This window comes from Pituophis catenifer, unplaced genomic scaffold (genome assembly GCF_029215685.1).
Source record: "Pituophis catenifer annectens isolate HBS135680 unplaced genomic scaffold, rPitCat1.0.hap2 SCAF_7, whole genome shotgun sequence".
NCBI classification, from domain to species: domain Eukaryota; kingdom Metazoa; phylum Chordata; class Lepidosauria; order Squamata; family Colubridae; genus Pituophis; species Pituophis catenifer.
Window position 1 is genome coordinate 69,977,811 of NW_027256887.1, and position 19,423 is coordinate 69,997,233.

General features: G+C 39.9%; 1 protein-coding gene across 2 annotated transcripts in view; it reads left to right on the top strand.

The window, feature by feature from the left end:
• The window catches only part of HIPK2 (homeodomain interacting protein kinase 2), a 165,745-nt gene extending 150,676 nt beyond the window's left edge, over positions 1-15,069 (top strand). For both annotated transcript variants that reach the window (XM_070947724.1, XM_070947725.1), the window contains exons 12-15: positions 2,844-3,125; positions 10,668-10,915; positions 12,150-12,310; positions 14,051-15,069. In XM_070947724.1, coding sequence (XP_070803825.1) covers positions 2,844-3,125; positions 10,668-10,915; positions 12,150-12,310; positions 14,051-14,506 — 1,147 coding nt within the window. In that variant the 3' untranslated portion in view covers positions 14,507-15,069. The remainder of the gene's footprint in view (positions 1-2,843; positions 3,126-10,667; positions 10,916-12,149; positions 12,311-14,050) is intronic.
• Positions 15,070-19,423: the final 4,354 nt, after the last annotated feature.

Here is a 19,423-nt window from a genome sequence, read left to right on the forward strand (position 1 = left end):
GTGCCTTCGGTAGCTTGAAATCTGCTTCGCATGATAATACAGTATACAAATGAGTGATGCACTTCTCCCACAGAAAAGAATGCTCTGTATCTATCATTGGTATTCAGCAGGCACCATGAATGCTATTGTTCAGTCATTTGTTATGCAAAGGACTCATTGCCCGGGTATATGTCCATAATTCCCCTCTCTTTGATAACGTTCCAGCTTGCTCTTTGTTTGCTCTCACGCCAATCCGAGCACTCAGGACAAAGGCTGGCTGGAGAATACTTTTGCCAGAAGTAAAACTTAGCTTGCTTTTGATTATTGTAGCAGATCACACTGGAACATCATCATAAGAGCAATCACAACAAAAAAGCAATTGTAAAAGTAGGCTGGCCTTTTGGAGAGTTAAGTAGTAGGTCCAAGAGGAATTTAGTGCCTTCCCAAATTCTGTCCGGCTTTCAAATGTAAGTTTGCGGTCCATGCAGAGCTGCATTTTAAGTGTTCCAAATGCTTCTGCTTCCTAAACAAAGCAGCGCCATAAATGGAAGAATTAGAAATATGTAGGATTCAGATCTGCAAGAGGAAAGGCTTTTGATTTTGGTGTGAGTTCCCTCACTGAACCCGTATGAAGGCATGCTCTTTTTTTTCTGGGCTAGGAAAATACATGTTTTAGTTAAGGAATCAGTGACTTTGCACACTGCTTTTTTTAAAAAAAACCTTTTGCAGCCAACATTTTTCTTTGATGGATGCAGGGGTTTGGAAGATGCCTTTTAATTTCCTGAAAGGGGTCAGTAGAGGGATAATGCACCTTTTTTTCTATTTTGCTCTGGAATGACATTATCCTGATTTACTAAATTATAAACTACCAGCTTTGATGTAGTGCCTTGCATGAATCCAACCAATTTTGGCTTAGTCAGTAAAACCATGTTTTGAATGTCTAAATCCAGACAGTGTCAAGGATATTATGAGCTTTCATGCCATCTCACAGTTGTCAGTATTTAGTAACTGTCAGTAGCAGGTATTTGGGGCTCAGCCTTGGTAACATTGAGTGACTGGCTCACACAATGTTTTATGGAATAGTTTGTTTAGTGAGTCACAGTTGGCTAGGTTTTCCTATTGCAGGAAGAAATCATAAATTGTAGTTTATAAGCCTCAATACACTAAATCAAAACCGTTCACCTTAATTCAAATGTTAGCCTGAGCTCCTTGGAAGAAAGGCACAATATTGAAACAAACACGTAAAGAATTGAGGAAATGAACAGCCCATTCTCACCATTTCAGAAATATTTGTCCTTTTATCTTCCACACTGCACTATTTTTTTTTTCAGCCCAAACAGTACTATTTTTCTATAAGCACCGGTTTGTATTGAAAGGCTTTGTGGTTAAGTATTATTGTTGAATTTAAAAGGGTAGATGTGTCCTGCTGGACAGAGGTTGTGCAGCACAAAGCCAACTCGCACGCACAAGAACAAAATCAGAAAGATAAGGAAGCTCCAGTAGAGCACAATGAAATAGTAGCCACTATTTCGGTCATTCTGTGTCTCTCCCATCTGTTCACAGGTAGTCCTTGACTTACAACGGTTCACTTAGTGTCCATTCAAAGTTACAGCAGCACTGAAAAAAGTGACTTACGACTGGTTTTTCACATTTGTGGCCATTGCAGCATTCCCGTGGTCACGTGATCAAAATTCAGACGCTTGGCAACTGACTCATACTTATGACGGTTGCAGTGCTCTGGGGTCGTGTGATCCCCTTTTGTGACCTTCTGACAAGCAAAGTCAATGGGGAAGCCAGATTCACTTAACAACAATGTTACTAACAACAACTGCAATGATTCACTTAACAGCTGGTCCAGAATGCGGCTGCGCGGGTGATTATGGGGGCGACGTGGCGCTCCCATGTGGCTCCCCTCCTGCACAAGCTGCACTGGCTCCCGGTGGTCTTCCGGGTGCGCTTCAAGGTTTTGGTTACCACCTTTAGAGCGCTCCATGGCTTAGGACCGGGGTACCTAAGAGACCGCCTTCTGCCACCAATAGCCTTTCACCGACCAGTACGCTCCCATAGAGAGGGTCTTCTCAGGGTGCCGTCGGTCAAACAATGTCGACTGGCGGCCCCCAGGGAGAGAGCCTTCTCTGTGGGGGCACCTGCCATCTGGAACGAGCTCCCCCCAGAGATACGGAGGATCCCGGATTTGCGTACTTTCCGCCGTGCCGTCAAAACATTCTTATTCCAGCAGGCTGGTCTGGCCTAACCTCCCTTTTAATTGCTTTTAATTTTGTTTTATAAATTGGGGTGTTTTAAATTTGTTTTTGGGCCAAAGTATTTAATGTATTTTTAAATGTTTTTTTAACGTTTGTACTATGTGTATTTTATCTTTTGGCTGTTCACTGCCCTGCGTCCCTCGGGAGTAGGGCGGTATATAAATTAAATAAATAAATAAATAAATAAATAAATAAATAAATAAATAAATAAATAAATAAATAAATAAATAAATAAATAAATAAATAAATAAATAAATAAATAAATAAATAAATAAATAAATAAATAAATAGCTAGCTAGCTAGCTAGCTAGCTAGCTAGCTAGCTAGCCATGGCAAAAAAGGTCATAAAATGGGATAAAACTCACTTAACAAATGTTTCGTTTAGCAACATTGGGCTTAATTGTGGTTGTAAGTTGAGGACTTGTATTCTAATCCTTCCTTCCTCTCCCCATTCTCTACAACAGCAACATGTGTGTAATATTTTTCTATGAAGTGGACTGAGATCCACAAGAGGTTATTTTGGGAAAAAAAATGGTGTTCCTTTTTGTTTTTTGCGTGCATTTAATATTTCTTCTTTTTTCTTCCTGTCATTATTTTCAGGAATATGTCCAACTTTGAGGTATCTTCTTCTCAAACGATCAGCTCTCCACAGCGGTCTAAGCGAGTAAAGGAGAACACCCCTCCTCGTTGTGCGGTGGTGCACAACAGCCCAGCCTGCAGCACCTCTGTCACATGTGGGTGGGGAGATGGACCTTCTAGTACTACAAGGGAACGACAGAGACAAACAATAGTCATCCCGGACACCCCCAGCCCCACAGTCAGTGTTATCACAATCAGCAGTGACACCGATGAGGAAGAGGAACAGAAGCATGCACCTACAAGGTAAACTGACGTCATATATGTTGGTCAGCAGAAATATGTAGGTATGCACCATTTTAGAGTTATTTATCACTGCACCGCCAGCTTATCTTTGTCATGCCAATCCATTGATATTAGTTAACACAGCTTCTCTTCTAGTTAGCAATAGCATTTAGACATACATACCGCTTCCCAGTGCTTTACAGCCCTCTCTAAGCAGTTTACAGAATGAGCCACGGTGGCACAGTGGTTAGAGTGCAGGCTACTTCTGCTGGCTGTCTGCAATTTGGCAGTTCAAATCTCAGCAGGCTCAAGGTTGACTAAGCCTTCCATCCTTCCAAGGTGGATAAAATGAGGACCCAGATTGTTGGGGGCAATATGCCGACTCTGTAAACCTCTTAGGTTTACAGCTATAAGATTTACAACTAAACCTTATAGCTGTAAAGCGGTATATAAGTCTAAGTGCTATTGCTATTGCTACAGAATCAGCATATTGCCCCCCAAAATCTGGGTCCTCAGTTTGTTAGGAACGTGACTTAAAAATGTCTTACGGATCTCACACTTTTAGCAAGGCCTTTTCCCCTCAATATACATATTTTCCATTATCTATTCACTTTGACGCACAGTTTTTAAAAGATGTAAACCATATAATATTAAAAAAATGAAATGATTTCTGGGCTATAAAAAAAAGAGATTCGGGAACTATATACAATCTTGTTTCTCCTAGGTTGATCAGCCCAGTCTACATGTGCTAGATAAGTTATCGTATTTCATGCAGAGAGGCAGCCCAGTAGACTTTTCCAATTGGAAAATTATTCCCTGATTATTAGAGATTCGGTATACAGATCACACTTTGTAGGAGGTAATTCGGTATTGTTAAATTTCCTGGACAATTTCTGAATTTTTGGAAAATTAACCCCAATCTTTTTAAAATCTAAACCAGGTCCTTAATCCGATTTGTGATAAAGACAAACATGCCATAGTTAAGAAAAAAAATAGTTTTTAAATTTAAAAGATAAATTTCAGATTTCATAATGATGATTATTTGGATATGGCCACAATTGTGCCAGATTAACACTTCTAATTAAAAAAAGGAAGAAGTCATACTTGGTTTCTGGTAATTACATGGATATAACCATGCAGTTTTTCCATGCCTTCTTTCAGGATTATTATTATTATTTTTTTTTTGCAATTTCCCAATCTAGTTTAAAACCGTAATCCCCATAGAATCCCCACTCTTAGAAAAACTAAACAGTGTTACCGACTCTTGTCCTTAATGCTGTTTAATTTTTCTAAGCCCAGACAAATTCAAAACTAAGGTTTAAATAATTATCAGGTAACATGTAAAAAAATATTTCATAATTGATATAAAACATAGACATATACATTTGTAGTTAGTTTTAATAGCTTTAAGCTATTAAATATTTCTGGAATGCAAGCACCCAAGGCAGAAAATAATATGCAATAGAAAAATAGAAGTAAAATATTACAATAAGCTTTTGACTTCAATATAGGGCAATCCATCTATATATTAAAATAATCAGGATATTAAAAATAGAGCTGTAGCAATAAGCATTCTTATATAAAATTTATCCATTATTTATGGCAGCATTCCTAATTCAACATTTCTTAGGAAATAAATTTAGTAGGTCCTGCATTCATATAAACAGGTTAGAATAAAACTCCAGAGAAACTGCCAATCATAATATGAGTACAGGTGAAATCTTAGACTCATATTAGAAAAGCCACTTTTTCTTCATAAACAGTGCTATCTGATTCATGTTTATATACCATGTTATTCAGTGGTGGGATTCAAATAATTTAACAACCGGTTCTCTGCCCTAATGATTTCTTCCAACAACCAGTTCACCAAACTGCTCAGAAAGTTAACAACCGGTTCTCCCGAAGTGGTGCGAACTGGCTGAATCCCACTACTGATGTTATTTATGTCTAATGGAAATTAAAGAGTACAAAGGAATCAATGCATAGATAGTTAAATTAAGTTGATGGAGCTGAGAATTTGTTTCTGAATAAGTAGGCATAGGAACAAGTTAACTGTGCTTTAATCCATCATTTTACTTATACATTTTAATCAATAAACGTTTTATAGATAATCAGTTCTCATGATTTGAAAAACAGTAGGGAAAGTCTTCATGTAATAAAGACAACCTTATGTTCTAGTCTAACATAGTAAAAGTGTGCCGCCTACTGGAGAAAAGTGTTGAGTGTATTGTACAACTGAAGAATATTTTTATTTTAAATGGGTATAATTCAGAGTTCACTTGTTGATCAATAAATTAGTGATCAGATTCCAGGTATGCGTTTTATAAATACAAATTCTTTATCAAGATTAGGTTTCTCCTATTGTGTCCAGAGGCATTCAAAACAAATCATAACAATATCAAAATGCTGATATGTATGATATGTTATAACCAGGGGTGGGTTCTACTTACCTTTACTACCGGTTCGCAGCGGAAGCTTCTGCGCATGTGCAGATCACCCATGATGACATCGTGGTGGGTGGGCGGAGCCTCCCACCGGTTTTACTACTGGTTCTATAGAACCGGACCGAACTTAGAGCAACCCACCACTGGTTATAACACAGAGGCCATCAATGTCTGATACAGGGACATAAAGTGGGACATTGTGTAATAATGATATAATTATGCCATCATTTGCTCCATAAATTATTATCGTTTCTCCTTAGTAGCATCATAGTGTGAAAACATGACTGTTCAGAAAGGCCTTTAAGAATGAATGAGACTACGCTACCTTAAAATGCTGGTGTGTCAGAATCAGTGAATACAATTATATTAATTGATTTTGGTTTTTACTCTTATTCGATTTATACTGTAAGGTTCTCTGGAAATGGAGTCTCATACAGGCTGTAGCAGTAAACTCAATATTTGGAAGTTGATTCTCCCAGAGATCAGATTTGCCGCAATCCTGCTGGGCTTTTTGTAAGGCCTTGAAGACATGGTTATATTACTGAGATGGAGCTCTGGATTTGTGGCTGAGCCAGGGGTGAAATCCAGCAGGTTCTGACAGGTTCTGGAGAACCGGTAGAAGAAATTTTGAGTAGTTCGGAGAACCAGCAAATACCACCTCTGGCTGGTCCCAGAGTGGGGTGGGAATGGAGATTTTGCAATATCCTTCCCCCAGAAGTGAGGAGGGAATAGGGATTTTGCAGTATTCTTCCCCTGGAGTGGGGTGGGAATGGAGATTTTGCAGTATCCTTCCCCTGCCATGCCCACCAAGCCACAGCATGCCCACCAAGCCACAGCATGCCCACCAAGCCACACCCACAGAACTGATAGTAAAAAAAATTGGATTTGACCACTGGGCTGAGCCCCTATCATGTTTGTGTTCATTGTTGTCTTGGCTGATCTTTTATTTCAGCTGCTATCTATGTTATTTATTGGTTTGTTATAATGCTTTTTACCTTGTTTGTAATCATTAGCTAAAAAGACTCATATGTTTGTGGTGGGTAACCATATAAATTGAATAAGTAAATAAATAAATACATAAATATTGTTTGCCTATTGGGGAAAAGTTATTAATTCCCAGTGGAAGAAACAGTGTGGGACTATGTTAGGAAACTTATGGGGCTGGGAATGGTTGACAAGTATGCTGAACACTTGAGAGATTTGAAACTGTAAAAACAATACCCATTAATAATATTATCATCATCTCATGTAATATCTATGCTTTTCCTCTGGGAGCATAAGGTGACATGAATCCTGGATTTCCCTTTCATTTAGCTTCTCCAAACAACTTATGAAATAAATTGAACTGAACGGTAGTGATTGGCACACGCTCCAGAGATTACTATGGTGAAGAGGAGTTGCGAATCTCATGGGTCCCAGACCACCATCTTAGTCTTTATGCTACTTTATTTATTTCAAAAACAGATTAACAGGGTTGGAAGGGACCTTGCAGGTCATCGAGTCCAATCCCCTGCCCAAGCAGGAGACCCTACATCTGCCTCTACCTAGGTTCGAACTCACAACCTCCTGACTGTGAGGCAAGAGCTCCATCTCTAGGCCACCGGGTCTGCAGATTGTCTGCAGATTATCCAGATAAACCGCCATAGCAATCCAGTTTGAACATTCCTGAAAATCAGTTTTCCAATGTTCCACATTTAAGAAAGAAAATAACCAACTGTCCATATAAACTGGGAGAAAAACAGTGCATTCTTTCTTTCTGTGATACACCCAACCTATTCTGTCTAATCACTTTGCCCAGTGAATCCATCTGTCTCAAGAAATACTAGTAGTTCCCCATTTTTGTCTCAGTTGAATAGTACATAAAAATGAAGAGCTTTTGAAGGTTGCACCTTGTCCCTAATGCAGGGGTAAGCAGACAAATCCCCCCCCTTTTTTTTTAGGTCTGGAAGCCATCTTTTTATTTTTAAAATATTTTGGTTTCCAAGGACCACATAGATCTAAGTGATGTGATGATACCGTGTTTTATAATTTTTCAAAGGTGGCAGTTGAAGAGATTATAAGGGTGGAAATCAGTACACTCTTGCTTTTCAGAGGTTTAACAATCCATTGCTACTTCTGCAAAAACAGCAATGGAAAAACAGATTATGCCAGCTCAGTCTGGTAGTGCTCCAGAGACTGTAGATGGAGGCCAGAGAGTCACATGCTGGCTGTGAGGCTGTAGTTGCTGAGATTCAGAAACATTGCTTTAAAGTATTTATTTATTTATTTATTTATTTATTAGTCCAATTTATATGCCGCCCTTCTCCGTAGACTCAGGGCGGCTTACAATGCATTATAGCAATAGCCTGCATACTTTTATGTATATACCTGCTTATTAGGGCTTTCGGGCCCCCCTAAGTGGTGTTGTTCTATACAAAGTTAGCCTATTGCCCCCACAATCCGGGTCCTCAATTTACCTACCTCGAAAGGATGGAAGGCTGAGTCAACCTTGAAGTACTGTTTCAAAGGTTCATTCCCTGCATTAGCTAATAGCAGAAGAAGCTGACACGAATCTTTTAGTAAAAGGAGGGGAAAATATAAAGTTTTGGGGTGCAGCAAAATCAGTAAAATATTTGTGTAAAGTGAGAGTTTCCATTTTAATGTTTCCTTAGAGAAATATATTAGAATGCAAAGTTTACAGAGTTCTGAAAACCATATAATCTCAGTGCCAGTCATTACCTGTTTCTAAATCCTAAAGTCATATATAATTATATAGCTCAGCTTCTCTGAGCTCCTCTGAGTGGCTAATAAATAAAATTCAAACAAGAAGGTCAGAAGACAATGGGGGAAAAATACAGACTGGCAGAACAGTGAAAACAAATATGGAGGACCTAAACAAAAATAAAGAAGAGAGATACGTTCCATGCTTTCCCAGAAAACAGAATTCCTGAAAGTTTTTGGAGAAGCCATTATTGCTAAACAAATAGCAGCATTTTTGTCATGGTTCATTTTAAAAAAATATTTTATTTAGCTTTGACTTTTTAAATTTTGAAGTAGTATGTTTTAAACTCCAACCATTGCAGTGTTCTTTGTGGTTTAGCTTGGGTGAAGCTAGGTTGCCCCCTGTGTCAAGCTCTAGCTTAAAAACATTGTTTGTTGACTGAACCACAAGTAATTTGTTTGTTGTATATAACTAAACTTTAAAATAATAGGGATAAAAACTATTCAGCAAAGAGTACCCCATTCTTTGGACTATCATTCTTTAAAATACCTTTAAAATACCTACATATACATATACATCAGTGGTGGGTTGCTACCGGTTTGCCCCAAGCCATGTGAACCAGTAGCAGCAGCAGCGGGAGGCTCCGCCCACCTGCCCGGACCCTTCCGCGCATGCGCAGAAGTGTTGCGTGCACTAGCGAACCAGCCCTGATATACATATTCATTCTACTCATATACTTGTAACTGAAGACATTAAGAAAAAGCTTTAAAAAGGAAAACAAGAGTGTCCAGCAACATATTTAGTTGCTGAGTTCCTTATCCACAATTATTGTCAGCATTCTATAAAAATTAGTATTGCCATAGCAACCTAATGCAACCAGGAAAACATTGCTCGGATTTCCTGTAGGCAAGCCCAGAGTCCGTTTGGGAGTGGAGCCATTTGAGCAAATTTTTGCACAGCTGACCACCCTCAAAACTAAATCAAAATAAGGAGGATGAGGAAAAGCCTGAAAGGTATCAGACAGCAAAGCAGTGGGAGTTCTACATAGTACTGATGCATTCTATTCAATAGACTAGTAGCATAGCATGAGATTTGTTGGTATTAACTATTTTGAACTCCTTTCATTTAATTACCAACAGATCCACATGAATAGCATCTCAGTGTTCATGTTAATGATGAATTCATGCTAGACCTGGCATCAAGGAGAGATTGCACAAATTGGGACCTCCAAGACTTCTGGTGTGGCCCTTGGAGCGCCTTCAAAAGTTGTTAGCAAATGGCAGTTTTGAGAGAATATAAGAGAAAGTGAATGTGAATCTTGAGACAGAAATAACAGAATAGCAGAGTTGGAAGGGATCTTGGAAGGCTTCTAATCCAATCTCTGCTCAAGCAGGAGACCCTATACCTATGATGGCGAACCTATGGCATGCGTGCCAGACGTGGCATACAGAGCCCTCTCTGTGGGCATGTGCGCAGTCACCCCATCTCAGCTCCAATCGCGTTTCTCCATCGCGTTTCACTCAATCAATTCCAACTTCTCGCAAAAGGAAAAGATCTCACGAAGTTGGAATTGATTGAGTAAACTTTTTCACTCGTGCGCTTCACAATGGGGGAGACAGGGTCCCGTCTTCCTCCTGAAGCCTATTACGACGCGGAGCCACAATGCGACCCTGTGTTGGCTCGGCTGGGCAAAAAAAAAAAAGCAGTTTCTTTTCGTGCAGAGCTGCCTGTGTTGGGATGCCCACTGCCCCGCCAGCCAGCTGAGTGTGGGCACACTGCTCCTGGGCTCGTCGGCCTTCAGACGTCATTCCCACCACCCAGCACCAGTTCGGGGGTTCCTCCTCCCCTTGGAGTGGATGGGAGAGAGAAACAGAGGGAGAGAGGAGGAGGGAAAGAGAGAAAGAGGGAGGGGGGAAAGAGAAATGATATTACAAAAGTTTTTTTTTAATTGTTGCTAAACGTAATGTTTCAAAAGCAGAAAAAGTCGCCTCAAAGGAGTCTTTGAGGGCTGAACACCGAGAGGCATGGATTTCCTCTGCCTTCTGCATTCCCACCCCGCACTGAAGCAAACCAAGTGGTCTCCCCATTAAGCGGCCCTGCCGAGCCCACTTGCAAACTCCGCCGGAGTAGATAGGCTGTTGTGTAAAAGCAAAAAGTTGTGGTTGTAATGTTGTTGTTATCTTCTACTGTGCTAAAGAGAGTCAGAAGTTGGTACCTTTTCCCCACCTTTTCTCCCTTTCCACTATATCTCTTTTCTTTTCCCTCCCTCTTTTCTAAGTGTTCAATTATTATTTTTTTCTTTGTATTTTATACTTTGATAAACTAATAAAAACTCTGGGAAAAAAAGAGAACTTGACTGTGCTTTTACTTATCGCCAGATAGGACTGTGTTACATAAAAGTTTTCTTTTATTTTACAGCCCCCTGTCTAAGCAAAGAAAAAATGTCATAAGCTGTGTCACTGTGCACGATTCCCCATATTCTGATTCCTCTGGCAACAACAGTCCATACGCAGTGCAACATCGTGGAGGAAACAATAATGGAAACAATTATGACACAAAGGGTGCACCAGAGTCACACTGTAATGGCAATCCTCGGACGATCATTGTACCACCGCTGAAAACCCAGGCCAGCGAAGTCTTAGTAGAATGTGATAGCTTGGTACCAGGTAAGTTGGCTGCATATCTTCAAGGAATAAAAACCCTTAAATTAAAGGTGGAAAGTGGTGAGCTTGCCATGTTTGGAGGGAAGAGAGAATTAACGAAGAGATAACGGTCTTGTTGCCAGCCAAAAGATGCAGTCGTAGAGTGGTGGCAAAATCAGGACTGCTGGCTGGGGGATTCTGGGAGTTGAAGTCCACCCATCTTCAAGCTACCAAGGTTGAGAAACACTGCTCTATATGATTTGGCCATCTCTAGTGATGTATTGTCAGTTTTTGGGGATAAATAATTCCGGTGGGAACATGGGTCATGGTATACATGTACAGCCCCCATATCCCCCACCTCATTGGTATTTAGGATTCTCTAGTTTCATGCTCTGCTCAACCATAAGTAGCCCACTAACTGTGAAAAGTAGACTCTAGAAAGGGGAGGGAGGGAGGGAGGGAGGGAGGGAGGGAGAGAGAGAGAGAGAGAGAGAGAGAGAGAGAGAGAGAGAGAGAGAGAGAGAGAGAGATGTTTTTTCAAAGCCAACATGGAAGAGCTCCAGATGCAAACAGTTTTGGAGAGAAAAACCACTTCCTTGGAATTTAGCAGAAGTGATGATGACACCTTGCTCCTTTTCTCCATGCTAAGGACCACACTTGATGTCTGAAGAACAGGCTGAATGTTGCATTCCTCCAAATAGAGTAGGCTAGGATAGAGATTCAGGAGAGGCCAGAACAAAAACTATTTTTATAAAATATAATTTTAGTTAAATTAAGCTAAATAAAGGAGAGCCAGTTTGGTGTAATGATTAAGGCATGAGACTAGAAAGAGGAGACCATGATTTCTTTATCCACCCTAGGCACAAAACCAACTGAATGATATTGGGCCAGTCTCTCTCTCTCTCTTTTCTCTCTGTCTCTCGCTGTCTCTCCCTCCCTCCCTCCCTCCACACTGACTCAAAGGCACAAAACAAAAAATCCTCAATGGACTTAATATAATTTCTTCCCTTGCATTCAAGGATGCATTTTGTCCTTCTGTTACATTCAAGAAAACACACAAAAGGTGTTAGCCACTTTTGGCTCATCCCTGAGACTCTTCAGAGACACATGTAGCTTTATTCATATGAATAAAGCAAGATGTAACCTGACCAAGAAGGAGCTTTTGCATTCGTTTGGGTGCCAGTTTTAAGTCTGAAAGCTGCTGAAGTTTATAGACCTGAATGCAATAATGAATTTATCTTTTTTCCCTCCCCTATAGTCACTACCAGTCACCACTCATCTTCCTGTAAGTCAAAGTCCTCTAGCATTGTGACCTCCACCAGTGGTCACTCTTCAGGGAGCTCATCTGGAGCCATCGCCTACAGGCAGCAGCGGCCAGGACCACACTTCCAGCAGCAGCAGCCTCTTAATCTCAGCCAGGTAAGACCGGGATAAATGAGCTCACAAAGCCTTGTAATAATCTCTGGACATTACAATCCAGGCAAAGCAACTTAATTCCATAGAGATCAGTTTACTCAAAATTAGCGATGTTAATCTGACCTCAACCATGGGTCGAAGGTTAGAAAGGAGAAACGTGGATGGAATAGAAAGGAAACTTCATTCCAGAGAAATGAGCTGTGGATCTCAATAACTCAGTTATTGAACATGCTAAGTCAAATAGTGATTTGCTTCTGGTTGGATCCCATGCTTGTGGTTTGTAAACCATAACTTCTGTATTCTTGGCTTGGATTATGCCAGAACAGTTAGGCAGAATGTGAATGTGAGTGACTATGTACATGCATTTTAGAGTTGGTGAATTTAAAAGAAAATCACATTGTTGTAGCTTAAACTACAGTAACAGAAACTAATTACAGAAAACTGGAATAAAGGTGTATTTTTCCATCCTTTATTCTGTTTCTCTTCTTTCCCCTTTTCTCTGCACTGAATTATAAAATTTAAATTTCCTGGCTCAAGGACCTCTTTACTTGTTCAGCGATTGCACTGTATCAATTATACAACAACAAAAACTCAACATATGGGTTTTCTCATATTGTTAATGGAATATTGTGGCATTTGTACAAACTTGGTAGACAAACTGGTATCCTTAATCCAGCGAGTTTTCTCCTTCCACTGCTTTTTAAAAATAACTTTTCCTAACTAGAATCTAACATGGAAAGAAGCTGACAGAGAGAGGGGAATCTGCAGAGAAAAATTACTCTTTTAAGCATCTTTTATCTGACGGTCTCTGTCTTCTTGCATTCAGGTCCATGGAATTAAGCCATAAGAAACATAGGGAAATATATGTTCGCTGACTACTCTACTAGAAAGATAGAAAAGAAGGCTGTGTACAACTGTTTCCATTACTCTCAGTTTCTTTATTTTGTTAAGCTAATTTCTCATTTTTGAAAATCTGTCAGATTTGGGAATGTGAAGATTCTTAAAAAAAAATGCTCATGTTAAAATTGTATTGGAGACACATTTCTCCAAGGAAGTTTTTTTTTTTTTAATTTTGGCATTCCATATAGTTATTACAATTGTTACTGATACATTATTTTAGAATATTTAGAATATTTGATTTTTGTACATTGGCTACGTTTGCCACCCCTGCCCCCCTCCCCCCGAAAATATCATCGTCTTGGCCATAATGTTTGCCTTTTACTCCACATCTTTCCACCCATGCTTAGCATATACAGCAGAGTATGGGAAGATGACAGATTCTCAGCCAGAAATGCAAGACAATCCATGTTGCTCGGTTCTTCCCGTAATAAACACTTGTAACCAGTGGTGGGTTGCTACCGGTTCTCTCTGGTTTGGGAGAGCCAGTAGCGGAAATCTTAATATGACGTTCACTCCGAACGTCAGCTGGGCCCTCCCGCCCACTCCCGCGCTATACCTACCTTTTTTCCTTTGTTTTTAGCTCAGCTGTAAGGCGTGGCAGAGTGGATTGCCATGCCTCAGCTGTTTTTTTACTCAATGCGCTTGTGCAAAGCGCAGGTTTGGCACGCGTGTGAGCAAAGCAAGCAGGCGCACGGCGATCACACGCAAAGCACATGCACGATGCGAACCAGTGGTAAAACTGCTTAGAACCCATCACTGCTTGTAACCCTGGGGGCTGAAAGTTCCAGAGGACAAAGAGGGACTCCTAACTCTTACCATCAATTGCTCCTTTCTTTTGTGCAGGCACAGCAACACATCGCAACCGGGAGCCATCGACGGCAACAGGCTTACATCACTCCAACAATTGCTCAGGCACCGTATTCCTTCCCACACAACAGTCCTAGCCACGGCACAGTCCATCCTCACTTGGCTGCAGCTGCCGCCGCCCATCTGCCAACTCAACCTCATCTATACACATACACAGCACCTGCGGCTCTGGGTTCCACAGGCACTGTGGCTCACTTAGTGGCTTCCCAAGGCTCAGCTCGACATACCGTACAGCACACTACTTATCCAGCCAGCATCGTCCACCAGGTTCCGGTTAGCATGGGCCCCCGTGTCCTTCCATCACCCACAATCCACCCAAGTCAGTATCAAGCTCAGTTTGCCCATCAAACCTATATCAGTGCATCTCCAGCCTCCGTCTACACTGGATATCCCTTAAGTCCTACAAAGATCAACCAGTACCCATACATCTAAACACTGGAATGAGGAAAACAAACAAACAAAAAAAGACATTTCAGCACACATTGAGAGGAACACGGCTGCTTTTATACTGAAGAATGTCACAGGCAAATGAACAATGCAAATGGGAGACTCCGACAAAACTTGAACAAAGGAGACTTTAAGGAAGAAAGCAGACAAAAGAAGACGAGACACGTCCTACACTTTTATTTAAAAAAAAGAAAGAAAAGAAAGAAAAAAAGCTAAAAAGAATGAAAAATAAAAATACAAAAAAAAAAAAATCTGCACCAAACCACATAGTGGGAGAAGCAGAAGGACCACGATTGTCTGGTCCTGTTTTGGATAACTTCACCAAGAGACTTTTACAGATTATTTTCATCTGATTACAGGAGACTCCGTTTAGGAATTTGTTGTTCAAAACTTCTAATACAAAGTTTCATAGGTGTTTGGGTATATTTTTTTTAATTAAACAAAGAAGCATACAAATTAGGGATTTATCCAGAATTTCAAAAGGGTTATTATGACTTTGTCTTTGCACTGGTTGCTGTAACCCAAAATAAAAAAACACACAACGAAAAGCGTGATGTGTTTTCTGTTGGTAATGGAATGAGCAAAAGCTGAGAGCTGTTTTGGATTATTCCAGCTCTCTCAATAAGTCTAGAAGCACTAGAAAGTTGGGAGGATAGAAAAACACTGAGCAGAAAACACTATCTGATGAAATCAAAGGTCGTGCTGAATATTTGTTCTTATTCTGAGCATCCTGGATAAATCCCTTTTCTTAAAAGGAAAAAGTCTTTAATAATGTATGATAGAATCTCAACTTCCTTACTTGAAAATACTTTCCCCCCTCCTTTATTTCTCTGGATAACCCTTAATCATTTGCAGTCCAGTCCTAACATTTGCCTGCTCTGGCTGATAGCTACTTTGGTCACCACTTCACAAAGCACAACAGTGTGTGCTGTTGCTGTTGGAACATAACAGCAGTACTGGGAGCAGGCACCACAATTCCAAATGTTTAGGATTGGGTTGTTAGTGTAGGAGTAGAAGTTCTAGCTGGCCCTTGGTAGAATGTAGCACTATACATCCATACAGCCGTTTTCTACTTTGTGTTAAGCTCCAGTGATACCAATAGACTATTCCTCAATGTTATTGCACAAAAAAAAAAAAAGTGATATAACATAGGCATGTAACAAATGTGATTGTCCAGGTATATCTGTGTCTGCGTGTGTGAGTGTGTGCGCATGTGCGCGCTGATGCTGCCTTTTCTTGTGGTGTGGTCCTCAGCACAGCCATTTTACACTGTCACAGTCTTAGTTTTACATCATTCCCTTGTAGTGCCTTACCAAACGACAGTTGCAGTTTGAAGGGTTTACTTCCACTGGTACGCCTAGAAATGGACTGAGGCTGGTTCAAATGTAAACTCAGCTCCTTTTTTCTCCTCCTCCTCCTCCTCCTCCTCTTCTTCCTTATGTTTGATTGCTTTCCTTTTTTTTCCCCTAGACTTTCAAAAACAAAAATTTAATGTCTCTCTTGGGTAAGTTGCAAGGGCCAAAGGAAGGCTGCTGGGAGTTTGCTGGAATAGAACCATCAGTGGACATAAGAAAGGGAGGGGTTTTTTGGGGGGGGTGGATTTGAGATGTCTGGATGAGGTCTTAATCCCTAAAGCAGCTTTCCAAGGAGTTCCATTTTATCAGTTGTGTTATTAGTTGAATTTCCTTCCAGGATACACAATTCTCCATAACATTTTGCAGGTTCATATATTTATTAAAGTATGAAGAGAAAAAGGGGTGGGGGAGGTGCCCAGGCCTGCTTTGGATTAGTAATACGTAGTACCTCATGTTCAATTGTTATGTCTAAACTGGGGGTGTAAGGGGGGAGTGGGTGAAGGGCAATGACTTGGAACGAACTTTATATATTTTCACTTGAATGGTTTCAGAAATCTGAGAATAAGAGGTATTCTTTCTAGAACAGTGTTTCTCAACCTTGGGAGCTTTAAGATGTGTGGACTTCAACTCCCAGAATTCTCCAGCCAGCCATGCATGGCTGGCTGGAGAATTCTGGGAATTGAAGTCCACACATCTTAAAGTTCCCAAGGTTGAGAAACACTGTTCTAGAACATCAGGCTCAGACTTGTGCCAAAAGCTGGTTTGGTTTGGCTTTCTTCTGTTCTTGAGAAGCAGTTGCACTGGAGCTTCATGTTGTAGACTTGGAATGGACTCTACTACGCTTGTAGCAGGTCTGACTCTAGTTCCTTAGGGTACAGTCTGATCATGTCTAAGCAACATGTTCTGCATTTAGGAGCTAGCTTGGAGATGCCACCATAACTCTGAATGGTTTTGATCAGCTTTCCCCAACTGATGTTCCCTAACCAGATGTACATGAATCCCATAATATCCTATTGGCTGTGCTAATTTGGAATTCTCCAAGACATCTAGAAGTGGATGGGGAACGATATTTTTAATCAGGTGCTTTCTTTGCTTTGTCCCATTTTGTTCTTACTGTGCTTTTCTTTTTCTTAAAAGTAATAATCATCATAATGTTAACAATAGCTCATTGGACTCTGTATCTTCCACAATAAATTATTTGTATTTTCCCTTCCCCCCTTTGGTATATTCTTTTTCAGAAGGATTCCAAAGAGAAGTGTTTGTATAATAAAATAATAATAATGAAAGAATGAGTAGATATTTTATGGTGACATCACTAGATTTTTCTGTTGTGTAAGTCTTTATTGTCCCACTGTCCTGTCCCCCCTGGTGATGTTTCACTTGTATTAGTGGTTTGAAGTTGGTTGTGAAAAAGGCTGTCTGCCTTTATAGGCAGTCAGCATGGCTTCTAAGCCAAGGTTACCAGATCTGGGGCTGCAAAAATTTGAAGATTATATGGGAAAAAAAGTAATGGAGTTATCTTTTATCTCTTTGCTGTCCTCGAGTGATCATCATGACTTTTTGCAACCTGTATCTGGTAGCCCCCAAGTAGCAGAGACACCTGTTTGGAGATGGCGAAGGGAGAAATGTCAAGAAATCGGTATGGTGGCTGTAACAATATGCTCAAAGCCCCCCTTTTTGTTTTTTAACCGTTTGTGGTGATGCATGTAAAGACTGAGCTTTGATTATGGGGATGCCATCTTTTTTTTAAAAAAAGTTCTGTGGATACCTCTGCTAAGAAGTGTCCCAATTTTTCTGGCTTCAGAAAAGAAGTGCTTAGGCAATAGGATAAGATGTTGGGTTAAGGCAAGTCAGTTAGTTGAGAGATGAGGGAGGGATCTTAGAGGTGGTAAAGATAAAAAGCTTGCTCATGAGGGGAGTTGAGAAGAAAGACAAGCACAGTTGTCATACCTGGAAGTGGGCACAGTTGCTTCACCAGCAGGAAGGAAGGGCTCCTACCCCAAATATTAAGGTGGACACTCTTATTTTTCTGAAGTAAATCATTGGAAGCAAAACTGGCTTCTTTTCAGCCATTTAGAAACTGAACCTCATTTTATTTTTAATTTTTAGTACCTCTCTGCTCCTAAGTATAGTAGTCTAAAGGCATCTGCCTTTTTGAAGAGACTATCTTCTTCTGCTTCCCCAATGAAGAAATTCCTCACCAGCAACTGGGTCTTAATAGAATAGTGTATATTCCTCTCTTTCTGTCCAGGTTCAAGCACCAACTGCTTATATCTTTGAGAGGAAAGATCCTACCATTCAGTCCTTGTTGTTGTATTACTAATTTTAATATGTTATAATTATATTTTAATTTTTTGCTTTAATTGCACTTGCATTTCTGTGTACTCTTGTTGTTAATGTTCTCTTAATAAGGTATTCGTTGTTAAGTAAGGAAGGCTTTTTTTCCTGTGTTATTAGCATCAGCATGTTTACCCCTTAATGTAGGTTTTGGAAGGAAGGAAAGGGAGACAAAAGGATACCCTGAGAAACTTGGAAGGAACAAGATATTAATATGTGAAAAAGCTATGGTGAGTCCTGGGCTTATATATTTATCTATCTGCCTCCAGTTCCTCCTATCTCTCAGCAAGAAAGAGTTTAAAAAGTTCTCCGTATCTGTTTTAAGTAAATACAGTTCCATGAATCTGAATCCATAGTTGGAATCTAATTTGTTTCTTATTAGCATAGTTTAAAGATACTATCTAGGGATTAAATGCATCACAGTTCTCCTTTATGTCCAAAGTATACTTCCTTAAAATTGGATATTGTAGGGAACTGTGATTATTTTTAACAATATTGTAGAACAAAAACATTTCTAGTCTCTTGTGTGTAAAAGAAGATTAGAGTGAAAATAAGCCCACATTTGCTTAGGCTTATTTACATAGCAGGAAAACGTGGTTACATGCCATATTGTAGTTTTTATACAATAGCATACCTCTGCAGTTTCTGGATACTTTCTTATTATATTTTTACTTTTCCAGAAGTCTGCCTTTTAAGGCACAAGCTAAACAATTGCTGGTTTAAAATAGATTTAAGAAGATCATGGAAACCTAAAACAAATCTTGCACTGTATGACTTGATGGATGAGTACACACAATTCCCTAAGTCAAAATCAAACAAAATCCCAATACAATTTAGCATATTCTGCAGTCCTGTTTACTGGGTTTGTAGAGAATGGTTTGTGTACGAAGTAGTTGCACATTGTAAAAACCCAATCAATTGGTGCTCCTACAAACCATGATTTGGTGAGTGAACCCAAACACTTTTGGATGAATTCCTTTGATACAGAAATATTACAGAGTTATATTTTGTCACTATCTTATAATGAACTCAAGATACAAATACTTGTAGTTAGGTTTCCCACTTTGGAAGTGCAATAGTTGGGGATTTCTATCAACAAAAAGAAATGAAATTCAGGAAGCCATCTTAAAAAAATCCTAGTAACTAATGTTGGCTACTCAAATTTGAAGGACCCAGAGATTCAGTCTAAGCTATGGTTCATTCTCTCTTG